The sequence below is a fragment of the Protopterus annectens genome, chromosome 12.part0 (assembly GCF_019279795.1).
Source record: "Protopterus annectens isolate FY-2018-M chromosome 12.part0, PAN1.0, whole genome shotgun sequence".
NCBI classification, from domain to species: Eukaryota; Metazoa; Chordata; order Ceratodontiformes; family Protopteridae; genus Protopterus; species Protopterus annectens.
Genome location: NC_056746.1, coordinates 1,276,892,052 through 1,276,919,094, shown reverse-complemented (window position 1 = coordinate 1,276,919,094; position 27,043 = coordinate 1,276,892,052). Strand labels below are relative to the sequence as shown.

The window sequence follows — 27,043 nt, the reverse complement described above, 5'->3', positions numbered from 1 at the left end:
GGTTTGTTTGCTAGTCAGTCCTAACATTGCTGGTCTTAGTTCAATCACTTGGACAACATGAGTGTACTGTTATAAAACTAGTCTTATGCAAGTACACAACTTTCCTATGTTACTTATTCATGGTGCACATCAAGTGCATATAAATTAAAGTTAACATGAAACACTGTTTGAGTACCATTTTGGAAACACATAGTGCATGTACACATTTAATCAGACTGCTGATATTTGTTGTCAATGTCACTGTATAGCAGAAATGATTTGTCACACATGTAATGTAGTTTCCAGGGTCATACAACTAAGAGACAAAGATGGGAGTTTGGAAATAGCATCATGGGTTCACAATCCTCTACAGAAACAATTTAGCACTATTGTGAGATCATATGGATAATTTATTTTAAGGTAGCATTGTGGTGAGCTTTATGCTGCACCTGGGCTTGGGATGATGTGATGTTTCATTGTAGTTCCAGCTAAGAGCTTTATACTAGTAAACAGCCATGTTGGAAAGCATGAATGGGAGGAGGAACACATTTCCTTTAAGAAAACTATTAGGATAATATATGTGTGTGTGTGTATGTGTATTCTATGGGAAAATTGTGTGAAAAAGTATTAATCTGCAGAAAAGAGGATCCTTTTAATGATGAATGAATGAAGGCTTTTTCTCCCTATTGATCAGAAATGCATTGTAATCCAGACTAATGATTTTTGGTTCAAGAACTTTAAAAATGTTTGCAGCCAGTTAAGTCGGTAGCCTGTGGCTATTGATGCAGTGCTGATATTTAAGGAAGTGAGACTGAACAATTCATTCTTACTACAAACAGCAAATCATTAAAGTAGTAAACGTGCCTATGTAACTTTTAATGGTAATGCTCATTACTTTGAATGACTTTGAATACTTGTGAAACACAACTTTCAAAACATAAAAAAAGTTAGTGATGTTAAAGGAGGTCTAGTGAAGTACTTGATGTTATATTTTTTCTTGCAGATAGAGATTACTACAAAACAGGTTCAATTTGGGGTTTTAAACTTGTATGATGTATTCAACCCATTCCATTCTCTGCACTGGTACCATCTATCTGAGCCACCAGCTCATTGATGAAGGTCTGGAGAGTTTGTGCTCGCATCCTGCCGATCCTCAAGACGTCATTGTGGTTCACTGCTTTTTCGGTGTCATACTCCTTCAAAACTTCATTTGTGATGAGTGAGAGACCAAGAACTTTCAGTCCACAATGCTTTGCGACTATAACTTCAGGAGCAGTGCTCATCCCTGTTGGTGGAAAAAGTCAAAGGTTACCAGTAAGATGCATGTTTAATTAAATGATTTACCTCTGTGCAGTGCTCCATTTACATTTCATTTAATATCACTTTGTTGTTATACTACCATAAGCAGTGTCATTTTTCTGTCAGCTGAAGAGTTCTTTAACTCATAGATCAGGCCATTATCAAATTCAGGCTGTTATCAAGTTAGTAAAATTTTTCCAAGTCTTTACCATAAAAATATGAATTATGAAAAGTGACCTGTTTCTTTGAAGTCAGACATTTATTTTTCTTCGGTGTATATGCATGTACACATACCTTCCTGTTTGTAGCAGTCTAGCCATATAACTGAGGTTTTCCCTGGTGTGAAGGAATAAAAAGACCCCTTGCTCTTTTTCAAAAATCCATAGCAATATCCCCTTATTACTTTGATTTAGTCTGTGAACTGACCCTAACTTTCAAAGGATGTAACCCAGTTTCATGAAACAATGTAATTCAAAGTTCAGTTTGAAAACAAAACAGTAGAGAGAAAAAAATAGAAATACAAATGCTGACATCTTATTAAATCCCCATTGTAAAAAAAGGAGTGCATACATCAGAACAATGTTGTGAGACACCATTACATAAGCATTTCTGTAATCCTTTTGGACTTAATTGGTTTGAGTGTCTGTTGAGTGTTCAAGGACTGATTACAATTCTTGAAAATGAAAAAAAATGGAGAAAGTCAGAAAATACAGAGATTAATAAATTAATACATTGAAGGGAATAAGTCACTACCTCTGCAACAATGCAGGAAATGTGTAAAAATCACATAATTTACTGTTCTGGTTGTATCAATCTATTATTCGGAGGCAGAAGTCCCACTGTCAAATCCAGCACTCCCGAGAGGGAGCCAGTCAGTCTCCTCCTCTTCCAAATTCAAATGGAAACATTCAAAAAGGTACACCCCCATGACCAGAAGTAATCGAGGCAAACCATTCAAACTACATCATAACAAGGCTAGAAAGAAGTGCCCAACTGAATGAGGTTTCACATTTTATTGTGATAAATGTTGAAGAAGGTTTCCATTTTTGTGAAGTATAACGTGGACTTCACTTTAGTAGCAGCAGACTGATGGATGCACTGTCAAAAATGCAGTAAAGAGTAAGGGAGGCCTCTTTTCTCATTCTTTTCTCATTCTTTACAAATTTAGAGAGCTGAAGCTTCCAAAAGAGAGCCATGGAAGACAACTGTAAACTGTTATGTTTTGCAGGCTAACATGTGGACATCACCATTTTCAAAAACAAAAGTTGTTAGAGAGAGAGAAATCATGTCTCTTGGTAAAGCACAGAGTAAAAATTTGTTCATTCTCTGATTCCATTTCAGCCAAAAGAACACATTATATTCCATACCTTACCATACCAGAACATCCTTTAATTCCATTTTCAGTAAATAAACTCTTAGCACGTCATATAAACTTTACACCTATCAAAACTGTCTAAGTACTATGATTCAGAAAAATATGAAAAAATTCTGACCTGTAGACATAATTATGCAGATGGCAAGTCTGTGTGTTATTTTGAATGGAAGAATAAATGCAGTCACCAGACATTTTTAGCTTCATTTTTGACACTTTAACTTTCCTGAGGTTATTTCAAAGATTACATGGCTAGATTACCACAGTCTTAAAAGCCTTAAGTGCATTTGGTTTTACACTAACTAATCTAGTCATTTGTATAAGACTCTAGAACAGGAGTAACCTCTGTAGTGTTCCATGGTATCAAGACCCTAAAACAGGAGTAACCTCTCTAGTGTTCCATGGCATACTCCTCTTTCTTAGCCTTTGGTACATCATGACTTATTTCTTTAAACAGAGAAATTAATAGCTTTGTTCTTATCCAGGACCAGATAGTAATGGTTCCATTAGCATAGCAAGCTTTCTGGCTTGCAGTGTCCTTAAGGAAAGGACCCAAACAGTATTTAATCTGGGAAAGATGGCTCACAAATTCCTCCAAGAACCTGGCCATGATAATTTTCAATGGCTTTAAGCTCCCTGATCCTTCCTAAGTTTAGACTGTTTTCAAATGTTGATGACATCTTGATATCCTAGTGCTAATTACTAAGCCTCTACTCACAGACTGACTTCATATACAACTTGTGTGTTCATCTTAGTTGGCTGAATTTTGATGTGTTGGATGTTTGCCAGAATTTTTTGGCTAGTGTTCTCAAGGATAGTAGTTAAGGGCCTAATACTTCATCTAACATTATTTGTTCTTGGCCAAAATCAGATGTATGGATTGAAGAAGAGAACAATTGATACTCATAAGTTGTCAGTTGGTACAGACTAAGTTTGAAGTTTTGTCATTTGTTTAGAAAAGCTTCTCCATCTTAAGCTGCTGTAAAGTGTTGACACTCCTACTGTGTACAAAGAGAGCATCTGGGAAACAGAAAAAAAATAATTTAAGCTTGTTTCCTGCCTTTCCTGTTAAGTGGTATAGACTATTTGTAGGCTTCTGAGCCCCCAAGCCCTTCTGTGTTGGAGGGAAGCCTTCTAGCTTAGTTTTTATTCTTATAACTAGCCAGTTTTCTAGTTTCAGCGCTCAAATCTGTTTCTTTGATCTCAGCACTTGTTCAGAAAAAAAAAAATTACATCTGCTTTTACTGTACTTGTGTTTCTACCTACTTTATTTTACTTTTGCATCATCTTAAAAGTACTCAATTGTATTTATTACTGCTTGGTGTAACTCATTCTAAGCCTTTTGGTTTAAACACTTGGGCTTCGGACCAGTTGTTTTGCACTGAGAGGGTTTGTGGTCTGCACTGTAGTGGCAGAACAGGTAGCTTACATCCTTCTAGGTTGGGAACTGCTGATTGAGGGCTCAGTGTCTGTTATTCTAAAAGTGTATTAATTCTGGTTTAAGCACTTGGGCTTTCAGGCCAGTTATTTTACATTAAGAGGGTTCGTGGTCTGCACTCTTGTGGGAGGAGATGCTGGACTCTGCCCTTCTGAGCTGGGAATTTCTGGTTAAAGGCTTATAGTGCATGCATATCTGAACTGCTTCTTACTGAAGTTGGTGCGCCTTGTTTGCTGTGGCATAGACTGGATTCGGGCCTGCTGGATCTAGCTTTGTTTGTGTAACTTGAGCACTAATCCAGGCATTCTCTAAAGTATTCAATTGTATTTATTACTGCTTGGTAGTAACTTGATTAAAGTGTAGCTATCATTCTAAGTCTTTTGGATTAAGCACTTGGGCTTCAGACCAGTTGTTTTACATTAGGAAGGTTTGTGGCATACACTGTGGTGGCAGGACAGGTAGCTTTCATCCTTCTAAGTTGGGAACTGCTGATTGAGAGCCCAGTGTCTGTTATTCTTAAAGTGTATTAGTTCTGGTTTAAGCACTTGGGCTTCAGGCCAGTTATTTTACATTAAGAAGGTCCGTGGTCTGCACTCTTGTGGGAGAAGAGGCTGGACTCTGCCCTTCTGAGCTGGGAATTTCTGGTTAAAGGTTTATAGTGCCTGAATATTTGAACTGTATCTTACTGAAATTGGTACACCTTGTTTGCTGTAGCATAGACTAGATCCAGGCCTGCTGAATCTAGCTTTGTTTATATGCTTGTTGTTTGTTTGCTTGTTATTTCCCTGGAATGCTAATTCCACCTAATATGCAGCTTCTCAGCGCTTCTGTGGATCACTAGTGATATCTGCATTGCTTACTGTACTTATTTCCTTGTTTCACTTGAAAGAAAGTTACTGTTTGTTGTTTTTGCATTTAAGTTACCTGTAACACATTGCACTTAAGTTACCTGGCACTTGCTCACTAAAGCAATTATATAAGTCGGCACTAAAAATTAAAAGCACTACACACTCACTCCCCACTGGCCCTTGTTTTCAATTATTAAGGAATTCCCAATATTATTCTAGCATGTCCAAAGGTCATTTGTCAATCTCCTCTCCAGTCCAGCTGGTGAATCTGGAAATCTTGAGGCAATGTTACAACTGTCTCATGTACACAGACAACCCTCTCCTCCTCACAACAAATTCCAACACATGTGAGAGATGCAACCATATAGCCAAACTGGACGCTAAGCTCTCTCAACTCAGTACTGGCATAACCAGTCAAGAGGAGAAGGAAACCACACTCACTACAATTCCAGTCTCACATAGACCTACCACGACAGCAAACCAAACACATAATCACACAAAAACATACTTGGAGGCTCTAAATAAAGATCTGCCTAAGCTGCAGAGACCTCCAAAGCTGACACCCAAGCAACCGCTACCCCAAAACAAAACACGTGCAACACATATCTCACAAAGCCAGTGTACCGAACAGTCACAGCCCTTAAGACTAAACAACACACCTGATACACTTGTAATAGGTGACTCTATCGTCAGGCACACTGACGTCCCGCTCACCAGGCTGAACAAGGAGAGGGTCATGGTGAGCAGCCTGTCGGGTGTTAGGATCCGCCACATAACACAAGCACTCAGGTCACTCCAAGGCAAGTACAAATATGACTCAGTCATTGTCCATGCTGATGTGAATGACCTGAGACGTACCTCCCTGGACTACATGAAAAGAGACATAAAGGAGCTCTCTGAGCATGTAGCCCAGGCCGGTATGACCCTGACCTTGAGTAGCATCTTACCCTCACCAAGAATGATGCCACAATATGAAGACAAGATGATCAATTTCAACAATTGGCTTAAGTATTGGTGTCATTCAAAGGGGATCCAATGCCTGTCAGCCTGGGATGACATGCTCGACAAGCCACGATGCTTCGCTAGGGACGGCTTGCACCTGTCACCCCTGGGCTTTTGAATATTGGCAAAGGCTCTTGCTACCCCAATAGTGCCTTTTTTAGGCAAGGCTCAAAAGACAAACCCACCTCCATAGGTATCACAAAGGATAAGAAACTAAGAGTAATGCTACTCAATGCCAGAAGTCTAAACCTCAAGATGCACGCACTCGAAACTCTCCTTAGCATGGAGAACATCGATATCTGTGCAGCAAGAGAAGCCTGGTTCAGGGCTCCTGAGAGCACCCCAGCACTACCAGGTTATACCTCATACCATGCTTTTCGGCCCCAAAACTTGGACCGAACCACAAAAGGAGGGGGAGTATCAATATTCATCAAAGATACCCACACCTCCAGGTTGGTGGCAAAGCACGAAGCATCAGAAACTATCCATGTGCAACTAACAGTGGGTAAAACTGCCTTCCAGTTTATAGCCTGCTACAGACCACCCTCCCAAACCCAGGAACCCCACTCGGCCTTCCTGAGAACACTGGGAAATATGAAGGTCTCTCCAAACACCATTATATTGGGCGACTACAACTACCCAAACATAGACTGGGAGCATTACTCTAGCTCCAACACCCTAGCCCAAAGGTTCCTAGAATGTATAAACTCAAATGCTATGGAACAACTTGTTACCACTCCCACAAGAGGGGAAAACATACTGGACCTGATCATCACCAACATGGGGACTCTATGCTCCAGACCAGAAGTGTATCCCTCACTGGTAAGATCATACCATAAACTAATCTCACTGGATATTCACATTCCGACCCCCCCTGCCCAAAAAAACACAGTGAAAAACTTCTCTAAAGCAAATTTCACACTCCTCAAAACCGAGGTGGAATTCTTCAAAGCCCCCGGGCCTGTGGAAAATATGGCCCAGACCGCAGAATCCTTTATAAATGCATTCTATGAACACCTTCAGGAATGCATGGATCATGAGATCCCAAATAAAACCAAGACCCAATCCTCCAAAGGCAGACGTCCTGTCTGGTGGACCCCAGCCATAAACAAACTGAGGAAGCTACTAAATGATAGAGCAAAATCCCAAAAAGGGAAGGCATCACTGATCAGAATTAGCAAAAAACTACGGGCACTCATAAAATTGTCTAAGGCCAGCTTCGAGAGAAAAATTGCAAAGGACACTAAGAATAATCACAAGGCTTTCTTTAGTTATGTTAGGAACCTGGGTGGTAATTCCCAGATATGCTCAGAATTTGTCCAAAATGACAAAATATACACTGAACCCACAGACATTGCCAACATCCTAGCTGACAGGTTGAGTGCAAACTCCCCCCCCCTCCCCACCAAAAGGACAAATATCTATCCCAGCAGAGTGCTGCCCCCCTGACATCTCAGATGCTCAGGTAAGAGCCGCCCTCTCCAAAGCAAAAAAACACAGCATCAATGGGACCAGACGGTGTCCCGGGCTGCAACCTACATGAACTCCAAGAAGTGCTAAACCCAAACATAAAACTACTGTTCAATCTCAGCCTTACTACAGGATATGTGCCCAAAGAGTGGCGTACAGCAACAGTGGTCCCTCTCCATAAAGGTGGTGCCTCAACGGATCCTGGAAACTATCGCCCCATAAGCCTGACTAGCTTGGTCTGCAAAGCTATGGAAAGGATCATCATGGACCTCATAAATAAAGATATTGGGGACCTACAGACACTGGATCCTACCCAGTTCAGCTTTGTTAAGGGCAGATCCTGCCTTTTAAACCTGGTTGATTTCTTTGAAACAGTCACCAAGGCGATTGACGAGGGGAAGGTGGTCCACACAGCCTACCTGGACCTCACAAAAGCCTTCGATACAATACCCCACTCGGGCATTATAGATAAGCTCACCAGCTTAAATATAAACCCCTATGTCACTAGATGGATTGCAAACTGGCTCAAGGACAGAACCCACATGGTTAGAATTGCTGGAGCCATGTCAGACTCCAAACCAGTTACAAGTGGTGTCCCACAAGGCTCAGTCCTGGGACCTCTCTTGTTCGGTATATATTTCTCGGAGGTACAGGCCAACACGGAAGGACTGTGGCTGACCAAGTTCGCAGATGACTGCAAACTGGGTGCCATAATCGACTCTCCAGCTGACACAAGCATCCTCCAAAAGGGCCTCATAGAAACAGACAACTGGTGCCAGAGCCATGGCCTCAAGCTAAATGCCAAAAGTGTATAGTCATCCCCTTTGGCAAAAACAAAGTGCCCACAAATTACCACATAGGTGGTAATCCATTAAGTACAGAAGAAGTAATTAGGGACCTGGGGACCCAAGTTGATAGCAATCTCTCATTTGAAAACCACGTGGCCAAAGTGGTTAGAAAAACATTTTATATAGACCACCTAATCATGAAGGGATTCACATCTAGATCAGGGGAGGTCATCGTGCCTCTTTACTCATCCCTCATCAGGCCCATAATTGAGTACAATGCCCCTTTTGGGATGTACCTTACCAGACACCTGCAGCAACTGGAAAGACCCCAAAAGTACCTCACCAAGAGGATCAAAGGGCTCAAACAGATGCCATATGCTGCCGGTTAAAGAAACTCCAGCTCTACTCAGTGGCATACCGCCTGTTCAGAGGCAATCTGTGCCTGACGTATAAAGCCATGTCCAACCCGGAATTAATGGACATGCTGCACCTCAGAAAATCCAAATCCCATCGAGCTACGCTCGAGACTTGAACCTCAGCACTGAAATAAATAGGACATGCTGGAGGGACAGATTCATAACCCAGAGGGTCCCTTCACTCTGGAATAAAATCCCAGTCCAGGTTAGGCAGAGTCCCTCATTGACTCTCTTCAAGAGGAATCTTGATGAGTGGATGGGAGATCGTAGGTTTACCCCGGGTATCACTTCTGTGTCACTGTTAGACAGAGGCACAGTATACTAACCTCTAAAAAGGGCATAGCAAAATAAATTTAAAATGGGTGGCGAAAGCCAAACACACTCTGGCTAGGCTTATAAATGCCCTAGGGCAGATAGCCTAGTATGAACCTATGAACTTAGCCAAGATATGCAGACTCCACACCAAAGGCAGCCCTTCCAGAAAACCAGTGAAAGAATGAAAAGCTGTCAGGCACCAAAGCTACCTTTTGTTCCACACACAGTGAAACTTAAAATAAAAATAGTGTAGTGAAGCATTGCAATTTAAAATGTAAAAGATAATAAACCCTGATGCTCAAGAGTTTGACACATATAGCTATAGCACCTGAAAGTAATCCTTCATATGAATGACTAACCCGAGATCATTTCTGAATATATTCTAAAAAACTAATAGTTATGAAAACAATTCTGAAGAGATCATTGAAGAGATTGCTGCCCAAGATGCCCCTGGAATCCTTCCCAATTACAATAACTAGATAACATGCCAGTAATAAAGAATACTAAATGTAATACTTGCTGTTTGACTTTACTATACTTATTCAAATACTGCCTCCCTGAAAATTAAATTGGCTTCTGAAAAGATATTGCGCACACAGAGTACCTTGGAGCTCCATGTCTATGCTGTAAACATTAAACAGGAAAATCAGTATAACAGCCCTGAAAGTTAAAAAATTATGAGGTTGCTGCTTCAAACAAACCACAGCCAAGTTAATTCCATGCTACTTATGCTAGTCCTAAGACTCAGTGGATGTAAGGTTGAAAAGTCAAGCTTAAAAAAAAGTGCATGTTATAGTACACACATACTCTAGATACACAAATCTATGGAGAGTTTGGAGGACTGACAGTTGACTTCTATTATTTATTATAGCAATAACCCCACAGGGTGTGGGGTATTTCTAAACGCACCACGGTTTGGTGTGGGTTTGGTCCGGCGAGAGCCAAAAACCAAAGCTGGAGTAAGTAAATTACCCACCATTACCAGTATTATATTGCATGACATTATTTAAGAAAAGAAACTATTACTTTTCTTAAATAATGGCATAGTATAATGCCTGTTTACTGCCCTTCCGCAGATGTCTGGCATCCGCGGCAGTTCTGATGTACTGCGGCGCCTGCGCGGTACATCAAGTTGCTGTGAGCAAAAGCAGGAGAAAGCAAGATCTCCGTTGCTTTTTTGTCTCGCTCTGTATGTTAAATTAATATTAACAGACAGTTTTTAGTTAAATAAGCAATGGAGATGTCCGTTGCTTATTTTTAGCTGTCTCGCTATGTTAAACTCATTTAACATAGCGAGACATTGAAAAGCAACGGAATCTTGCTTTCTCTTTTGCTTTTTTCTCGCTGTTAAATGGGTTTAAAAAATAAGCAACGGAGATCGCTGCTTATTTTAAACCCATTTAACATAGCGCGCAGTAAAAATGAGTTATACTAATGGAAAAAGTCCGGCGACGGACCTTTTCCATTAGTATAATTTGATTACAGCGACGGCACGCTGGCCAATCAGCGGCACCTGCGTTGGTATAATTGAGATTTTTAGTTAGAACACCCAAAAAATGCCACATTGGCAAGGGAAGAAAGTGCAGACTTTGCAAAGAAAACATCTCGGCCACTGGGAACCAGATTTGTGAAGCAAGTGCAGTGAGGCTGAAACAGTAAAACCTTATTTATTTACTTATTAGCAGTTGTTTACTGGGATTATCCATCCAGGCATAACTTGTCCCTTTTCAGCACAGACCCACAGAGAAAATCTTCAAGTTTAGTACATATGCAAAAGGTTCAAAAATCAGTTAAGAAAAATTACATTAAACAATTTGAGAGTTTATTCTGCTATGCCCTAATTTTACACAATTCTGATTATTTTAGACAAAATTTTAGTGGAGCAGTTTCAAAAACTAATGGGATCTTCTATACTGACTATTTGTTTTCACATTCCAGTACTGACACTGAATGATATCAAGCAACGTGCTGGTAATGTGCAGTGTTCTGGCTACAATGTAAAGAGGTCCCATCTGCTAGGGTTTGTACTAGGTTAGTTGATTGCTAAAGATAAAAAAGTAGGGGATTTCCCTGCGCTCTAGTCAAATGTCCCTTTATCTGTATCAATACTACAGTGAGTCTGATCTGACAACAAGCCTGAGTTTTAGTGGAAGTAACAAGGTCAGCAAAAGTCAATACATACGTAGCAAAATAATCCAGAGACTTTAGTATTAGGTCTGGTGAAAGACTGACAACACAATTCATTAGAGATATTTTTGGACATTTTGTACTTATTTCTGCATGCAAAGCAAACCCAATTTAACCCAAAATCCAAAACAAATAGCTCATGCCTTGTTTTATTAGGCCTGGAAGCTGGTTCTGTTAAATAAATAGATCATTTTTCAGAATGAAATTTAAGCAAAAGATATTTATGATGTCTTCCACAAGGTAGTTAAATGTGTAAGTTGTTAGTGATAATGCAACTGACAAATGATCTAACATCAACAGGCAGGAACTGCGCATTGACCAAATTCTGATATTTACTTTGCACGTAATTACCTGATAGGTTGAGTGCAGGAATAGTTATAAAATGTATGCACTCATTGTCAAGATACTTGAGCCTGGCATCTGATAGAAGAGTTAATCATAGCTTTATAGTCTTAGGTGTAATATTTTCAACCTTTTGTCCTTTATAATGCTAGACTGTAGTGGCCTTGTATAAAAGAATTTCCAGTCACACACATTTCAAAGTGTTACTGAGTTATTTAACTTTATTGCAAACAGAAATTCCAGAGTTTTGGAAAGTGCTGGGTAATGTAGGTTACTAAATCTTGTATTACCTCTGCCTGCTGTACATTCTAGGCATACATTTTCAAATAGAATTTTGCTAGACATGACTTTATATCTGAGGTTTCTCCTAGGAAATAAGTAGGATACAGGAAACTGTGATGGTTCCTGTAGACCGAGTAGCTCATGGTTTCAAAAAACTATATTTTAACCAACATATTCCTAGCTTTTGCATGCTGCATGAGACATTATTGTTTTAGGTTTCAGAATTATGTTCTATTTTACTCCTGATCAGTGAAGTATGGGGGTGGGGTGGGTACACTGACTTATGGAGGTCTACTAATTATAGCTTTAGATATGAGATATACTACAAGTGCATCTATATCACGTTATCGTAAGATGATTTAATCGAATCACTAATAGTCGGCACCAAAATGTCGTTCTAATAAAAAATGAAAGTTAAATTTGTCAAAACACAAAATATCGAAAATGTATAGTTGGCCACTTCGCAATCACTGCTTCCGTGAATGTGAACAGTACGTTGTACTGCAAAGAAACTTGTGATTGTAGATATATAATGTGAATTGTGTAATAAAGTTGAAATAATCAAATATAAATCACATATCGTGAATGTACAAGGATTTCCTGTACAAAAGTGTTTGCAAAACATCATGAAACAGAAATAATACTTATTTAATTTGTATTGTGCAAAACTAATGGTACGTTGATGTAGAAAGTAAACTATCCTACACCTTCAAAAGCATAGCTACAGCTGTCAGGAACTCTTCACAAATGTATTCAGACCTTTACTTATCACTGATTGCATTCTGTACTGTTTCTCCAGCGTCTTACGCTTCTTAGGTGACGTAGCTGAACCTGCCATGAGTTGCAATCTTATTTCGTTAACTCTATTCTGCTCACATACTAAAACGTTGAGTACAGCCTATATATCACACGTACGTTTACCTAACAGACAACGAATTTGTCTGTGCCGACTCTCAACGTAGTTTTGTGTCCTTGGCAACAACAAAGCATTCAATGCAGAAACATTCCAAAACTCAATGGGAAATATTGGTGAGAATCATGAAACTGACGTAGCTGTAGTTTCTACCTTTCTTGGTTGCCCTAACACATAGACTTCACCGAAATACGTTCGCAATTCTTTCCCTTCAATTGGAAAAGTTTTACTTAAAATTTGAAATGCACTGACTACGCCATTTACCTCTAGAAAGGCTAACGCAACTAACCTTTTAACTGACAACTGAAAGGAACAGGATTGTCCGTAAAGAGAAGCTAGTCTTAAACTCTGCACTTTATGCCATATAGCCTGGGCAAAGTGAAATAAACAACCTTTGTGGGTAACATCAGTAAAGTTACGTTTTATGCTTTTAATACATGCCATTTCAAAATCTGTTAGGATAAACTTAACAGATAACTGCATATCAAAAGAACTCACCAATGTAAATACTCCCAGAGATAGTTATATGCTTTATATGACTTTTTAGTCATTAGACAGTAAACCAGAGGTAAACACTTCCTGGTCTCACCACGTGATACAAAACCATGTATTGTGTATAACTGCCTACACAATCGAGCTTTGGTAAGATCCCATCCATGTACCAAATGATACTGTTACATAAATCCAGCAGATTTTCTTGAGTAGCGAACACCAATACATGTATGTTACTGTGAATGTCTACCGTACAATGTTGTATGAATTTGCCTTCCTTCAAACAATATGTACTGGTATCCACTGTACTTAAACTTGTTTGGACTAGAGGATATGTCAACATCTTCTTACGTCTAACTCTGTTAACCTGTTGGAGCATAGACCTACGTGAAGGTAGATGTACAGTACTTTCTGTAGACGTACTGGCAATAATATCATCAACAACTAAAGAGGGTGTGCTCCTACATAGCTGTGCGGTTTCTTTCAACTGATGGCATGCTATGTATCGCTTTGCTTCTTTTGGATCAGGTGCATGATGGTGCGGAACCGACTTTAATAACTCTTCCCCATCTACTACAGTAGCACTTATAGCTCTGCCTTTACATTTTGACACTAACTTTAACCTACAACACCAATAGTTCTTAGTCTTCACAGTTCTTTCTAGATTATACACATAGCCATCTACATGTAACATTCGTTTGTGCTTTTGTGATGTAAGTGTACCATATTTTGTACCTATTACGCCTGGAGCAGATTGTGAAGTTTCAGCCATGGCTAGAATGCCTATACGGTGTAACGTACAAAACTATTTGTTTAGTTTCATAATATATGATGATTTATGTTTTCCATTAGCACACTAGGTAGTAATATTTATTATTTTATTATTTCCACTTCAACATACATTTTATCTATATATACTTAATGTACAAGTCCTTTGGTATTAAAATGCAGGAATACCGGATGTGACGTAGAATACACCAGCACTTTAAACGGGACAACTATAACTTTTCGATGACTATTGTTTTAACTAAGTAAGCTTTCGTGTTTTTATTAGAACGACATTTTGGTGCTGAGTATTAGTGATTCGATTAAATCAACTTGCGATAATGTGATATAGATGCCTACAAGTAAGGTTTATTAGTCTTATAGTAGTAGAACTGATCAAAACTTAATTTACCATCCACGGTGATACTAGGTTGTAGTACAACTAATCAAAGCTTAATTTATCATCCACAAATATATCCTAAATATTTATTGTATTGTTGACCTGAAAGAAGTCATAATGGTTTAAAATATAAAGCACTATCTCACTAACTCAAGGACTGTGGGTTCAAGTCTCATGTAGGTTGGTATTTGTATTTGCAGTTTAACATACACGATTAAGAATCTGAGATGCCAATGAACTTTTGTCTTCTAAGTCCAGGGTTTGAGTCCTTAAGTTTCATTTTGCCAAATTTGTGACCCAGGCAAGTCATTTAACCAAACAGTGCTTCTCAATTACTCCTGAAAAGGCTCACCCATGGGACGTTAACAGGTTAAAAGATGAACAAAAAAGTATTTCCATGATTTTTGTAAATAAAGTATAAACTCTCAAATTTGAACACATTTAGTGGTAACAAGGGTGAAACTGTATCATTTAAGTTTTCTGGAGGTATTTTTGTATCTTTAGTGGAAAGGATTATATTCCACAGTTTGCTAACAGTTTTCTACCTATGGTTTTATTTGAAAAACAACATGCTGGACTGATGTCAACAGTATGCTTTAAAGACATGTACTGGACACAAATGTGATGATAATATATACACACACTACTTATTTATCCAGATAAATATTTTCAAACTCTTATTGTATGTTTTACAAAATCAAAATTTTAATTCAATTAATTCCTTTTTCTTTCTTTGTCTAATCCCAAAGTTTGCAATAAATTTATGTAATGTACTTTGACATGTTCAATACCATTTTGCATATTAAACATGGACTGAGCCTGGACCACATTGTTTTATATCACAGGCTATAACTCAGTTAAATTTAAATAAATACTTTAAATTTAGATAGTTAACTGACTGTTTTCTAAGTCAGTTGTTTAAATTCTTTACAAAGTAGCCCACATAATTTAACATGGAGTTGTTGGCTATAGTGTTCTTAGAGGATAATTGAGTTATATGCAGCTGCCACACTAGTTACTACTGAGGATTAGATTTCTACTTTTAATTTAATATAATCACTGTTCTCTGTTTCTGATAAACACCTTCCTGGTGCCCTTGCTTTAAGATGCTAGTTTTACTCTGATATGACTAATGATCAGTTTACTAAAACCATTTTAAGAGGGTTTTTTACTGCGTCTGTTTTTCTTAATGTGACTTTTTGAAAACAATGTTTACACGTTGCATGCAGGCATTTCCTTGTAGTTGTACCAGGTTGCCCAAATGACCACAGAATCCCATTTGTATAGGTTCATAGGTATGTACTAGGCTATTGGCCCTAGGGCCTATATAAGCCTATCCAAAAAGGTACCCTGGCTTTCACCACCCAAGAAAATTATTCTCCTGTGCCCCTGTCGAGCAGAGACACAGAGGTGATCCCTGGGGCAAATTTCCTATTTCCCATCCAATCATCAAGATTTTTCTTGAAGAGTGCTAATGAGGAGCTTTGTTTGATATAGATAGGTAGTTTGTTCCAGAGTATGGGAAGTCTCTGGGACAGGAATCTATCCCTTCAGTATGTTCAGTTTATTGTGGTGACAAGGTTTGGGTTCCTAGAGTGTGTAGCTTGGAGGGATTGGGTTTTCTTTAAGTGGAGCATGTCCAACAGCTCTGGGTTTGACATAGCTTTATATGTTAGGCAGAGATTGCCTCTGAGTAGGCAATATGCGACGGAGTAAAGCTGGAGTTTTTTGAGACGGTCTGCATAGGGCATCTGTTTGAAGCCAGTAATTCTCTTTGTGAGGTATTCCTGTGGAATTTCCATAGATGTCTTGTGAGGTACATACCAAAAGGGGCATTGTACTCTATAATGGGTCTAATAAGTGATGAGCAGAGGGGAACAATGACCTCTTTTTTCCTGGAAGAGAAACCTTTTGTGATGAGGTGTGCCATGTAGAAGGATTTCCTGACTACTGTGGCGATGTGATTATCAAAGGAGAGACTACTGTCTACCTGTGTCCCAAGGTCTCTTATCACACTTTCAGTGTTAAGCAGACTACCACCTATGTGGTAGCTCATGGGTACAGAGTTTTTACCAAAGGGGATAACCGTGCACTTTTTGGCATTGAACTTGAGGCCATGGCTTTGACACCAGGCATCTGTCTCAGTGAGGCCCTTTTGTAGGATGTCCACATCATTAGGAGTTTTGATTATGGCTCCTAGTTTGCAGTCATCTGCAAACTTCATTAGCCAAAGACCTTCTGTGTTAGCCTGTACTTCAGAAAAGTAGATAACAAACAGGAGAGGACCCAGGACTGAACCCTGTGGTACTCCACTTGTCACTGGTGTGAAGTTGGATTTGGAGTCTGCTACTTTCACAGTGTAGGTTCTGTTAGTGAGCCAGTTGGCAACCCATCTTGTGACATAGGGATTTATGCCTAATTTAATGAGTTTATCTCTAATTCTAGAGTGGGGGACAGTATCAAAAGCTTTGGCGAGATCTAGATAGGATGTGTGAACCACCTTACCCTCATCTACGGCTTTGGTGACTGCTTCAAAGAAGTCTATCAGGTTTAGGAGACATGATCTGCCTATTACAAACTCAAACTGGGTGGGGTCCAGAGTTGGGAGATTACCAATGTCTTTGTTTATAAATTCCATGATGATACATTCCATGGCCTTGCAGACCAGGCTCATTAGGCTGATAGGGCGGTAGTTCCTGGGGTCCGTGTTGGCTCCCCCTTTGTGGAGTGGGATAACCATCACTGTGTGCCATTTAGTGGGCACAAAGCCTGAGGTGAGGCTATGATTGAACATGGTACTTAGGTAGGGTGCCAGTTCATTCTGTAGTTCATGTAGAATGCAGCCTGGGATGTTGTCAGGTCCCATGGATGCTGTGTTCTTGGCTTTGGAGATTGTGGTTTTTACCTGTACAGCCATGATTACAGGAACTTTGCATTCTTCCGGTATAGAGACGGGCCCTTTAGGGGGTAAGAGGGGGGAAAAGTTAGCACTGAACCTATCTGCCAGGATGTTGGCAATATCAGTTGGTTCTGTATATTTAGTGCCATTGTGCTGTAACTCAGAGCAGATCTGAGTGTTGCCATTGAGATTCTTGACATAGCTTTAGAATGCTTTGTGGTTGTCTTTAGAATAATTGGTGATTTTGTTTTTATAACTAGCTTTGGAGGATTTTATGAGGGATCTCAGATTCTTACTGAGGCTGACCAGGGAGTTCCTCCAATCATGGGATTTTACTCTTTTTTGCAACAGTTTCTTTCTTCTGTTGTAGAGTTTGTTTATGGCAGGGGCCACCAGATTGGCTTCCTTTTTTGGAGGATAGCATCTTGGTTCTGTTTGGGATAGCATGATCCATGCAGTTGTGTAAGTGCTTATAAAGTGCATTTGTGTAGGATTCAGCAGTAGTACCTCTATCGTCCGTCTGCATGGGTGTCGTGAAGTTTGCCACTTCTGTCTTAAGAAGTATGAAGTTGGCGTTGGAGAAATTTGTTATGGTGGTTTCCCTAATGGGAGGTGGGGGCGGGATGTGGATGTCTAAGGTGATTAGCTTGTGGTCGGATCCGATCAATGAGGAATTGACCTCTGGTGTGGAACACCGAACACCCATGTTGGTAATGACCAGGTCTAGGATATTGCTGCCCCTGGTGGGGGTGTTGAAATGTTGATCCAAGCATTGAAATTTATGAATTCCAGAAAATGTTGAGCAAAATAGTTGGTACATGAGTAGTTTACCCAGTTAATGGTGGGGTAGTTGAAATCACCCATTATTAGGGTGTTGGGTTGTACTCTAATATTTTCCAGCATATCAAGAAATGAGGAGTGGGAATCTTGGGACATGGTGGGGGATCTGTAGCAAGTTACAGTTTGGATTGTGGTCTTGCCCAGAGATAGTTGCACTTGGATAATCCCGTTGCATTATGCTGAGCAACTAGCCTGGAGGTGTGGATATCCTTAATGAATATGAACACGTCTCCTCCTTTAGTGTTTTGGTCCAGTTTAGGTGGCCAAAAGGTGTGGTATGAATTATAGCCTGGTAATGCAGTGGTGCTGTCTGGAGCCGTGAACCAGGTGCCTGTCACTGCACAGATGTCGATGTTCTCCATTATAAGGAGTGCCTTGAGTGAATGCATTTTGAGGTTTAGACTTCTAGCATTGAGTAGCATTACCCTCAGGTTTTGCTTGCTTATACCTCTTATGGTGGTCAATTTGTCATTTGAACCTTGTCTAAAAAAGGCACTATAGGGGTGGCAAGAGCCTTAGCCAGTATCCGGAATCCCAAGGGTGACAGGTGCAGGCCATCTCTGGCAAAGCATCTTGGTCTGTTGATCATGTCATCCCAGATAGACAGATACTGGATCCACTTAGAATGACACCAGAAGCTTAGCCAATTGTTGAAGTCAATCATTTTGTCCTTGTACTGTGGTATAATTCTGGGTGATGGCAGGATGCTACTCAAGGCTAGGGTCATACCTGCCTGGGCTACAAGATCAGAGAGCTCCTCCATGTCTTTCTTCATGTAGTCCAGGTAAGTACATCTCAGGTCATTCACACCAACATGGACAATGACAGAGTCATATTTGTACTTGTTGTGGCATGACCTGAGTGCATCCATTATGTGGTGGATCTTGGCACCTGACAGGCAGCTGACAGTAACTTTCTCCTTGTTTAGCCTGGTGAGTGGGACATCAGTGTGCCTGACTATAGAGTCACCTATGACCAGAGTGTTGGGTATGTTGTTATGTCTTATGGGTTGTGGTTGAGTGGCACACTGAGTTTGTGGGCTATGTGTCATTTGGTTTGTGTTGGGGGGGTGGAGGTTGCTTGCATTTCTGCTTTGGAGGTCTCTGTTGCTTGAGCAGATTTTTATTGAGAGCCTCTGTGAATGTAGGTATGTTTTGTGTTTATATGTGTGTGTTTTGGTGGTGCAGGTTTTGAGGGACTATGTGATGAGTGTGGTGTGGTGCAAGTGCTTACCTTCTCCTCTTGACTGTCTAGTCCAGTCTTGGGTGAAGAGAGCTTTGCTTCCAGTTTGGCTACATAAGTGCATCTCTCACAGGTTGTAGTGTTTGGTTGTAGGAGGTGAGGGTTGTCTGTGTACATAAGGTAATTGCTGCATTGCCCCAAGATGCCCAGATTAATCAGGTCGACAGGAGAAAACACCGGGAGCTGACCCTGAGACATTCCTGGATAGGTGCTTATTTATTAAGTACTAAAAACTGTTGTCCTCTAGACAAGTGAGGAAAGTTGAGTGCTGTAGTAATTTGTAGTTTATTTAGTACTTACAATGAGTTCTGACAAGTGCTGAGCTCAAAGAAACAGATTTGAGGGTTAAAACTAAAAAACTGGCTAGTTCTAAGGGAAAATTTGAAGAGCAGACTTTATGGTGCCAGGAATAGCTTAACCCTAGCTAAGCGGAGATGCATAAAGAGTATTATTTTTTATTTATTTTTTTTAATATAACAGCAGCAAATGAGCAAACTGATTTAAAAAAATGAACCGATTAATCAATAAAAAGCTTAAAACCTGAGCTCCATTCCAGCAGTCTTCGATCAGACAAGTTCTAACTGCACACTCCTGCCACTAGGGTGCAGGGGAACCTTCTCCAAAAAAAGATGGTCTGGATTAGTGCTCAAGTTATACAAACAAAGCTAGATTCACCAGGTCTGAATTTAGTCTATGCTACAGCAAACAAGGTGTACCAATTTCAGAAAAAAAAAACAGGTCAAATAAGCAGGCACAATAAGCCTTTAACCAAAAACTCCCAGCTCGGAAAGGCAGAATCTAGCCTCTCCTCCCACAAGAGTGCAGACCACACCTTCTTAATGTAAAATAACTGGCCCGAAGCCCAAGTGCTTAAACCAGAACTAATACACTTTTAGAATAATAGACAATAAGTCTTCAATCAGCAACTTCCAACTTAGAAGGATATAAGCTACCTGTCCTGCCACAACAGTGCAGACCACAAACCTTCTTAATGTAAAACAACTGATCTAAACCCCAAGTGCTTCAACCAAAGGCTTAGAATAACAATTACAATTTAATCAGGCTGCTAACAAGCAGTAATAAATGCAGCAGGATAAATGCAATTAAGTACTTTTAAGAACAAGCAGCAAAAGCAAAATAAAGCACTAAAGTAGGAAGAAACACAAATACAGTAAAAGCAGATAAATAAAGTACATTTTTTTATATAACAATAGAAAACAAGCAAACTGATTTAAACAAATTACCCAATTAACCAGTAAAAAAGCTCAAAACTGAGCCCTGTTCCAGCAGTCTTCAATCAGGCAAGTTCTAACTGCACACTCCTGTCACTAGGGTGCAGGGAAACCTTCTCCAAATAAGATGGCCTGTATTAGTGCTCAAGTTATACAAACAAAGCTATATTCAGGATGTCTGAATCTAGTCAATGCTACAGCAAATAAGGCACACCAATTGTAGAAAGAAACAGTTCAAATAAGCAGGCCCAATAATCCTTTAACCAGAAATTCCCAGCTCAGATGGGCAGAATCTAGCTTCTCCTCCCACAAGAGTGCAGACCACAAACATTCTTAATGAAAAATAACTGTCCTGAAGCCCAAGTGCTTTAAGCAGAACTAATGCACTTTTAGAATAACAGACACTATATGCATGTAAATCAAGACTATCAACAAAATGGTGGTACCCTATGGCACTTGTCTCGTAAATGCCTATTGAAGACAAAAATGACCCAACCACTTTTCTCCCGTTGCTTCTCCTCTAAGTTTTCCTCATTCCATTAAGATAGATTTATTTGTATCTTCACAAACAGCAGCCAAGTAGCACAAACAGTCAAAATCAGCAAAAAATATATCCACAGGCTCCCAGATGAATAAGCAAATGATTTAATGCAACAAGAACAAAATAAAAGCTTCAGTAAGTGCTTTTGTCTTCTAACTCCTTTACAAAGACTTCTTCAGACTGAAGTAAACAGCAAAGTTCATGTTTAAGTATCTTAAAAACCATCACCTGACATAACATCACATGACTTTACTAAAAACACATGTTCCTAGTGCTTTAACCCTTTCTTTTTCAAATAGCTGACACATTCTTCTTTATTTAGTCCTGGTAGAAAGCAGGCATTTAGCCTTACTTGCCAGCAGTATTCTAACCACCCTAGTTCTTCTTCAATATTAATAATATTTGCTTCAATGGATACCATATCAAGTACTATAAATTTAAAGTCTACCTTACATTTGTTTGTTTTATAGTGTTTACATAAGGCATTCCTCTCATCACCAGACTGAATGGCATATTTATGCTCATATATCCTTCTATTTAATTCTCGAGTAGTCCTTCCAACATAATAGGATTTGCATTGACTACAGAAACATAAGTAAACAACATTTTTAGACTTGCAACTAAATTGTCCTGGAATTTTAACTCTTATAACCTTTATTTCTATTTCATTTCCTTCAGTAAAAATGTAAGTGCACATATTACAATTATAACATTTAATCATCCCAGCTTTTCTGTTACCTATTTCATTTGGCTTATTCAGTTTTCCCTGAAAATAATTTTTAAAGTGTTTTCCTTTTCTTTGTACAAATAGAGGATTATCACCTACTTTTCTAAACACATCATTATTAATTCTTAGTAGTCCCCAGTTTTTCTTATCACATTTTTATAGCTAATGAATCTACACTGTTTTGAATGGCCATAAAAGTTTTTCTTTTATAAGTATTTTTTCATTTCTATCTGATATTTTTCCCCTCATCTCTATTCTTTTTTCTAATAATTTATTTACTTCATATTCTGGGTATCCTCATTTTCTAACTCTATTACAAAAGGAACTAGCTTCTTCTAAACACTCTTTACTGTTTGTAAGCCCACTTATTCTAGACAGTTGCCCCTTTATTATATTTAACTTAGTGTTTTTAGGATGCATACTAGAGAAGTGCAGATAAATATTGTTCTGCATCTCCTTTTTATAAATTCTAGATACTAATTTGTTATTCTTTTTATATAAAAACAAATCCAAAAAAGTGATTTTTTTATCACTAATATGATGAGTAAATTTTAAGTATGTGCACACATTATTTATATATACCAAGAATTCTTCTAGTTCCTCATACGTACCTCTCCATATTATTAGTACATCATCAATAAATCTAAAAAACATTTTTATGCTATTTTTGTATTTGCTTTGTAACACATGAATAGTTTCCCATCCATGCATAAATAAATTTGCATAACTGGGGGCCAAAGCTGCCCCCCATAGCTACACCATTATCTTGTACATAAATCTAATCATAAAATGAGATGTCATTATAGTTTAATACAGTATCTATCATTTCCATTAATAATCCAACCATGTTTGTTGAATACATTTGAGAATGCAATAATTCCATCCTTACAATTTCCATTTCTTCATCATTCGGTATCATAGTGTACAAGGATTTAATATCAAGTGTTACAAGCAAATCATTTTCATTTACTGCTATTTTCTCATTTTTTTTCTAGCAAATTGAAACTGTCTCTAACATACGTAGAGGTATGTGGGATAATGTTTTGTAAGAACTTATCTACAAATACAGACACACCTTCTGTTTTACTGTTCTTACTAGTCAATATTGGCCTAAGTGGGGGTTCTTCCAGGTCCTTATGAACTTTGGGTATTCCATACATTTTACTTATTTTAGGGCTGGTATTTGCTAGACTCTTCCTTATTTTTTCATCTATTCTACCAGCATTATGCCATTCTTCTATACATGAGTCAATAAATCTATACCCTCTTTTCACATCTTGCATGGTTATCTTTTTGTAATACTTATCATCTGTTAACAGCAATTTCATCTTAGCTTCATATACATTTCTGTCTAATACAGCAAATGTCATTGTTGTTCATTATATTATCAAACACTACATTTTCATGTCTAGTTAAAGTATAACATTTAAATTCAGCTTTTCTATCTAAAATTTCAATAATTTGCATTTCACAAATATTTAAGAACATTTCTAAATCCTTATGCAAGGGTGGATTAAAACTACTAGGTCTATAACAGACAGCATTACTTTCAGAATTGTCATTTCTATTAAACAATATATCAAAATTAAAAAGTCTCACATAGTCTCTGAGATCATTGATAGTTCGTAATTTGTCAGCTCTTTGGGCTGGTGCAAAATTCCAGCCTCTACTCAGCACCTTACATTCTTCATTATTTAATGTATAGCTAGACAAATTAATAATAATAAAGTTTTCAGTACCAATGTTCTCTGGTATGCATTCGTTTGGTTCCATTTCTTCCATTTTGGCCCTTTCTTCACAAAGTTGTTTTTTGTTGGCTTCTTATAATTATTGGCATTTGTATTTCCATTTGCAATACTTGCAGTCACTTGGGCCCATGATCTATTTTCACCATTCACTCTTTGGTAAACTTCCACAACTTGATTTTTGTTAAAATAAGTCAGTTGTTTAGATGTGCTCGCCACCACTTTCTCCTGCCATCCGTTTTCATTAATAATTACTGTATTTCCTCCTTGTGAACTCAACTTTGTTTGCGACCCACTTATATTTGTAGTTCCAGCATTATTTTTGTTTTCTCCTGGTTTATTAGATTTTTTAGTTTGCAGTCATTCAGAGCGCCTCACCATGCTTGACACTTCAGCCCCAACATTGGCGTCTTGCGTCATTTCCTCTGGCTGCACATTTCCCTGTAGCTGTAAACCATATGCAGAGGCTACTCCCCCTGCATATTCAACACGATCCCTCTCATACTTTTTTATTTTTCTGCTACCAAGTGTTTTATTCAGTTTATCCAGATTTTCATGGATAAAGTGCATTTTGTTGTTATTGTTCACATCAGAGGTATTTTCTTTTAACGTATTGAAAATTGCCTGAACATTTTCAGTTAGTTCTTTCACCTTAGTGCTATTGCAACTGTGTAGCAATTCCATATATTGAATACCTGCTGTCTGGTTTATTTGTAACCATTTGTCTACCAACTCTTTTGGTAGATTTTCACCTGCTGGCAATTTTAAAATTCTGAGTCCCTTCGGGATTCTCAGAACTTTTACATTGTTTTCAAAGTAAATATTGTCCCACTGCCGATGCTTTAATTGTATTAGGTTTTTCTCTAGCTTTGAAAACATCTCATTATGATTCACACAGCGTTCATTATATCCTTCTTGTTCATTCATATTGTTGTTGTTAAAAGGATTATCAGGAAATGCCAAACAGCTCTTTAACACTTCATCACTTGACAATAAGCTGGTACTTAACGTATTGGAAGTTCCTTCACTGCTGGTTATAAACGAGCCCATCGGTGTGTCATTCAGTATACATCCTGTTGTTACTGCAGTAAAGTTAGAGCTAAAATTACCAAAGTTATCCATAAGGAACCAACTGTAACAACTGGATAAATCTTCACAAACAGCATCCAAGTAGCACAAACAGTCAAAATCAGCAAAAATATATCCACAGGCTCCCAGATGAATAAACAAATGGTTTAATGCAGCAAGAACAAAATAAAAGCTTCAATAGTACTTTTGTCTTCTAATGAGCAAACTAATTTAAACAAATTACCCAATTAACCAGTAAAAAAGCTCAAAACTGAGCCCTGTTCCAGCAGTCTTCAATCAGGCAAGTTCTAACTGCACACTCCTGCCAGTAGGGTGCAGGGGAACCTTCTCCAAAAAAGATGGCCCGTATTAGTGCTCAAGTTATACAAACAAAGCTGGATTCAGGATGCCTGAATCTAGTCTATGCTATAGCAAACAAGGCGCACCAATTTCAGAAAGAAACAGTTCAAATCACCAAGCACAATAAGCCGTTAACCAGAAATCCCCAGCTCAGAATGGCAGAATCTCGCCTCTCCTTCCACAAGAGTGCAGACCACAAACCTTCTTAATGAAAAATAACTGGCCTGAAGCCCAAGTGCTTTAACCAGACCTAATGCACTTTTAGAATAACAGACACTTTATGCATCTAAATCAAGACTATCAACAAAATGGTGGTACCCTATGGCACTTAACTCTTAAATGCCTATTGAAGACAAAAATGATCCAATCACTTCTCTCTCATTGCTTCTCCTCTAAGCTTTCCTCATTCCAATAAGACAGATTTATTTGTATACTTAAACCTTCCCATAATGTAATCTACAAAGACAATACCTGAATGCAGCTCCCATGTGTGTTTCACTCCCTTATTTTAAACTCATAAGACAGGACTGTCGACCCCTTCAGCTAAAATATTTCTAATAAAATGAATCCAGTTCCAAATCTTCCTTCTTTATAATATAGATTGATTTCATGTTATTTTTATAGGCTTTATTACAATAAATGATTTTTGTCTTTATAGACTTTCTCAGATACAGTTCTTATATCTACGCTTTCTGTGATCATGTCTCTACTATAACTACTGCTACAGAGGAGAAGTGGTACACTGTGAGATAACCTAGTTTCTCCTGATCAGCCTTCACCTGTTAGACCCCACCTCCTCATTTGCATAGGGGGCCATTCTCTTGCTCAGAAAGAAGATATCTGTTAAGATGTTAGACTGATTCTCATTTGCATGGGGATGTTCACGAATAGTAATTGGTAAGCCCATGTGTCCAACCCCTAGAAATCTTATGCAATGCTCAAGTCTTCCCTTTCTTATGTATAAACTCAAAAAAGCAATCAGTTTTAGATGCATAGCTGCCTGACTGGTTTTTACAAAATTTTTCATTATCTGAAACAATTGCAGCATTCTATGGAAACATTTTAATTTTTGCTATTTTACTTTTTAACTGCTATTAAAACCTATTCATTATCTGAAACACTTTGAACATTCTTTACAGCTCTGTCTCTAACTGCAATGTTTCTCTATATGTTAGGTTCCTTCCATTAGGGTTGTTAGAGTGTGAACTGTGAGTAAAATATTGAAATTAATTCTGCTGTAAATATGCAGAAAGATAAAGCATAGAATAAAAAAATTGCTTAAATGTAGGAATATAGCTTAGCAATGTAACATTGGCATCCATACATACTGTGTGGTGCACCTCTGGTTAAAATAAGTGAAAAATAAGGAACATCTATTAATGGACACAATATATTTCCTGAGCAGTTTGGTTCTCACAGATGTTTCCTTTCAGACTTCTGTTATCCTGATTGTGTGCATTCTCACATCAGCAGAAATGGTTTCACAGAAGGACAATATATGCTTTATAACAAAACATTTCCTTAAACAAGTCTGGAAAGTAAAGTATCAGCAGAACAGATGCTTCCATATTAAGCCCAGAAAAGATACCAAAAGGAAAAACAGAATCTGAAGTGTGTGACTAGAACAGTATATTAGACCGTATACTAAACTTTGTTAGAGGTATTTGGTAGGAACTTAGGTTCCAAGGTAACTGGTGAATGAAAAGCCATATAGCCATCGTTCATATCAGTTGTGAAGGAAAAACTTTGTACATTAAATTTGTAAACTACAGTCATATGTCTTGTTTGTTATAAAACTAAGTTATTTATTAGTAACTGTGCTTACAGTGAAATAGTATTGTGCTGCAAAATATATCAGTGTGCAATTTGGTGCTTTAAACAGACTACATATGCAGTCATGCAAAACTCTGTGTCTCTGATTTAGCAGTAGACAGCCAGCATGATTTTGTGTCTTAAGAAGACTTTGGTTCCATTCCAGTCTAGCAAGTACAGCATACATGCAGCAACCTTCAGGAAATTAAAATTTTCAAGGGTTGTTAAATTGGCATGTGTTTCTTAGAAAGTTATGTCCCTTACATCAT

General features: G+C 38.4%; 1 protein-coding gene across 1 annotated transcript in view; it reads right to left on the bottom strand.

Moving 5' to 3' along the window:
• Window positions 1-825: 825 nt before the first annotated feature.
• Window positions 826-27,043, bottom strand: part of LOC122817125 (purine nucleoside phosphorylase-like) — a 167,909-nt gene continuing 141,691 nt past the window's right edge. Inside the window, exon 6 of the mRNA XM_044090311.1 lies at window positions 826-1,264. Within this exon, the coding sequence (XP_043946246.1) occupies window positions 1,038-1,264 (227 nt within the window). The 3' untranslated portion in view covers window positions 826-1,037. The remainder of the gene's footprint in view (window positions 1,265-27,043) is intronic.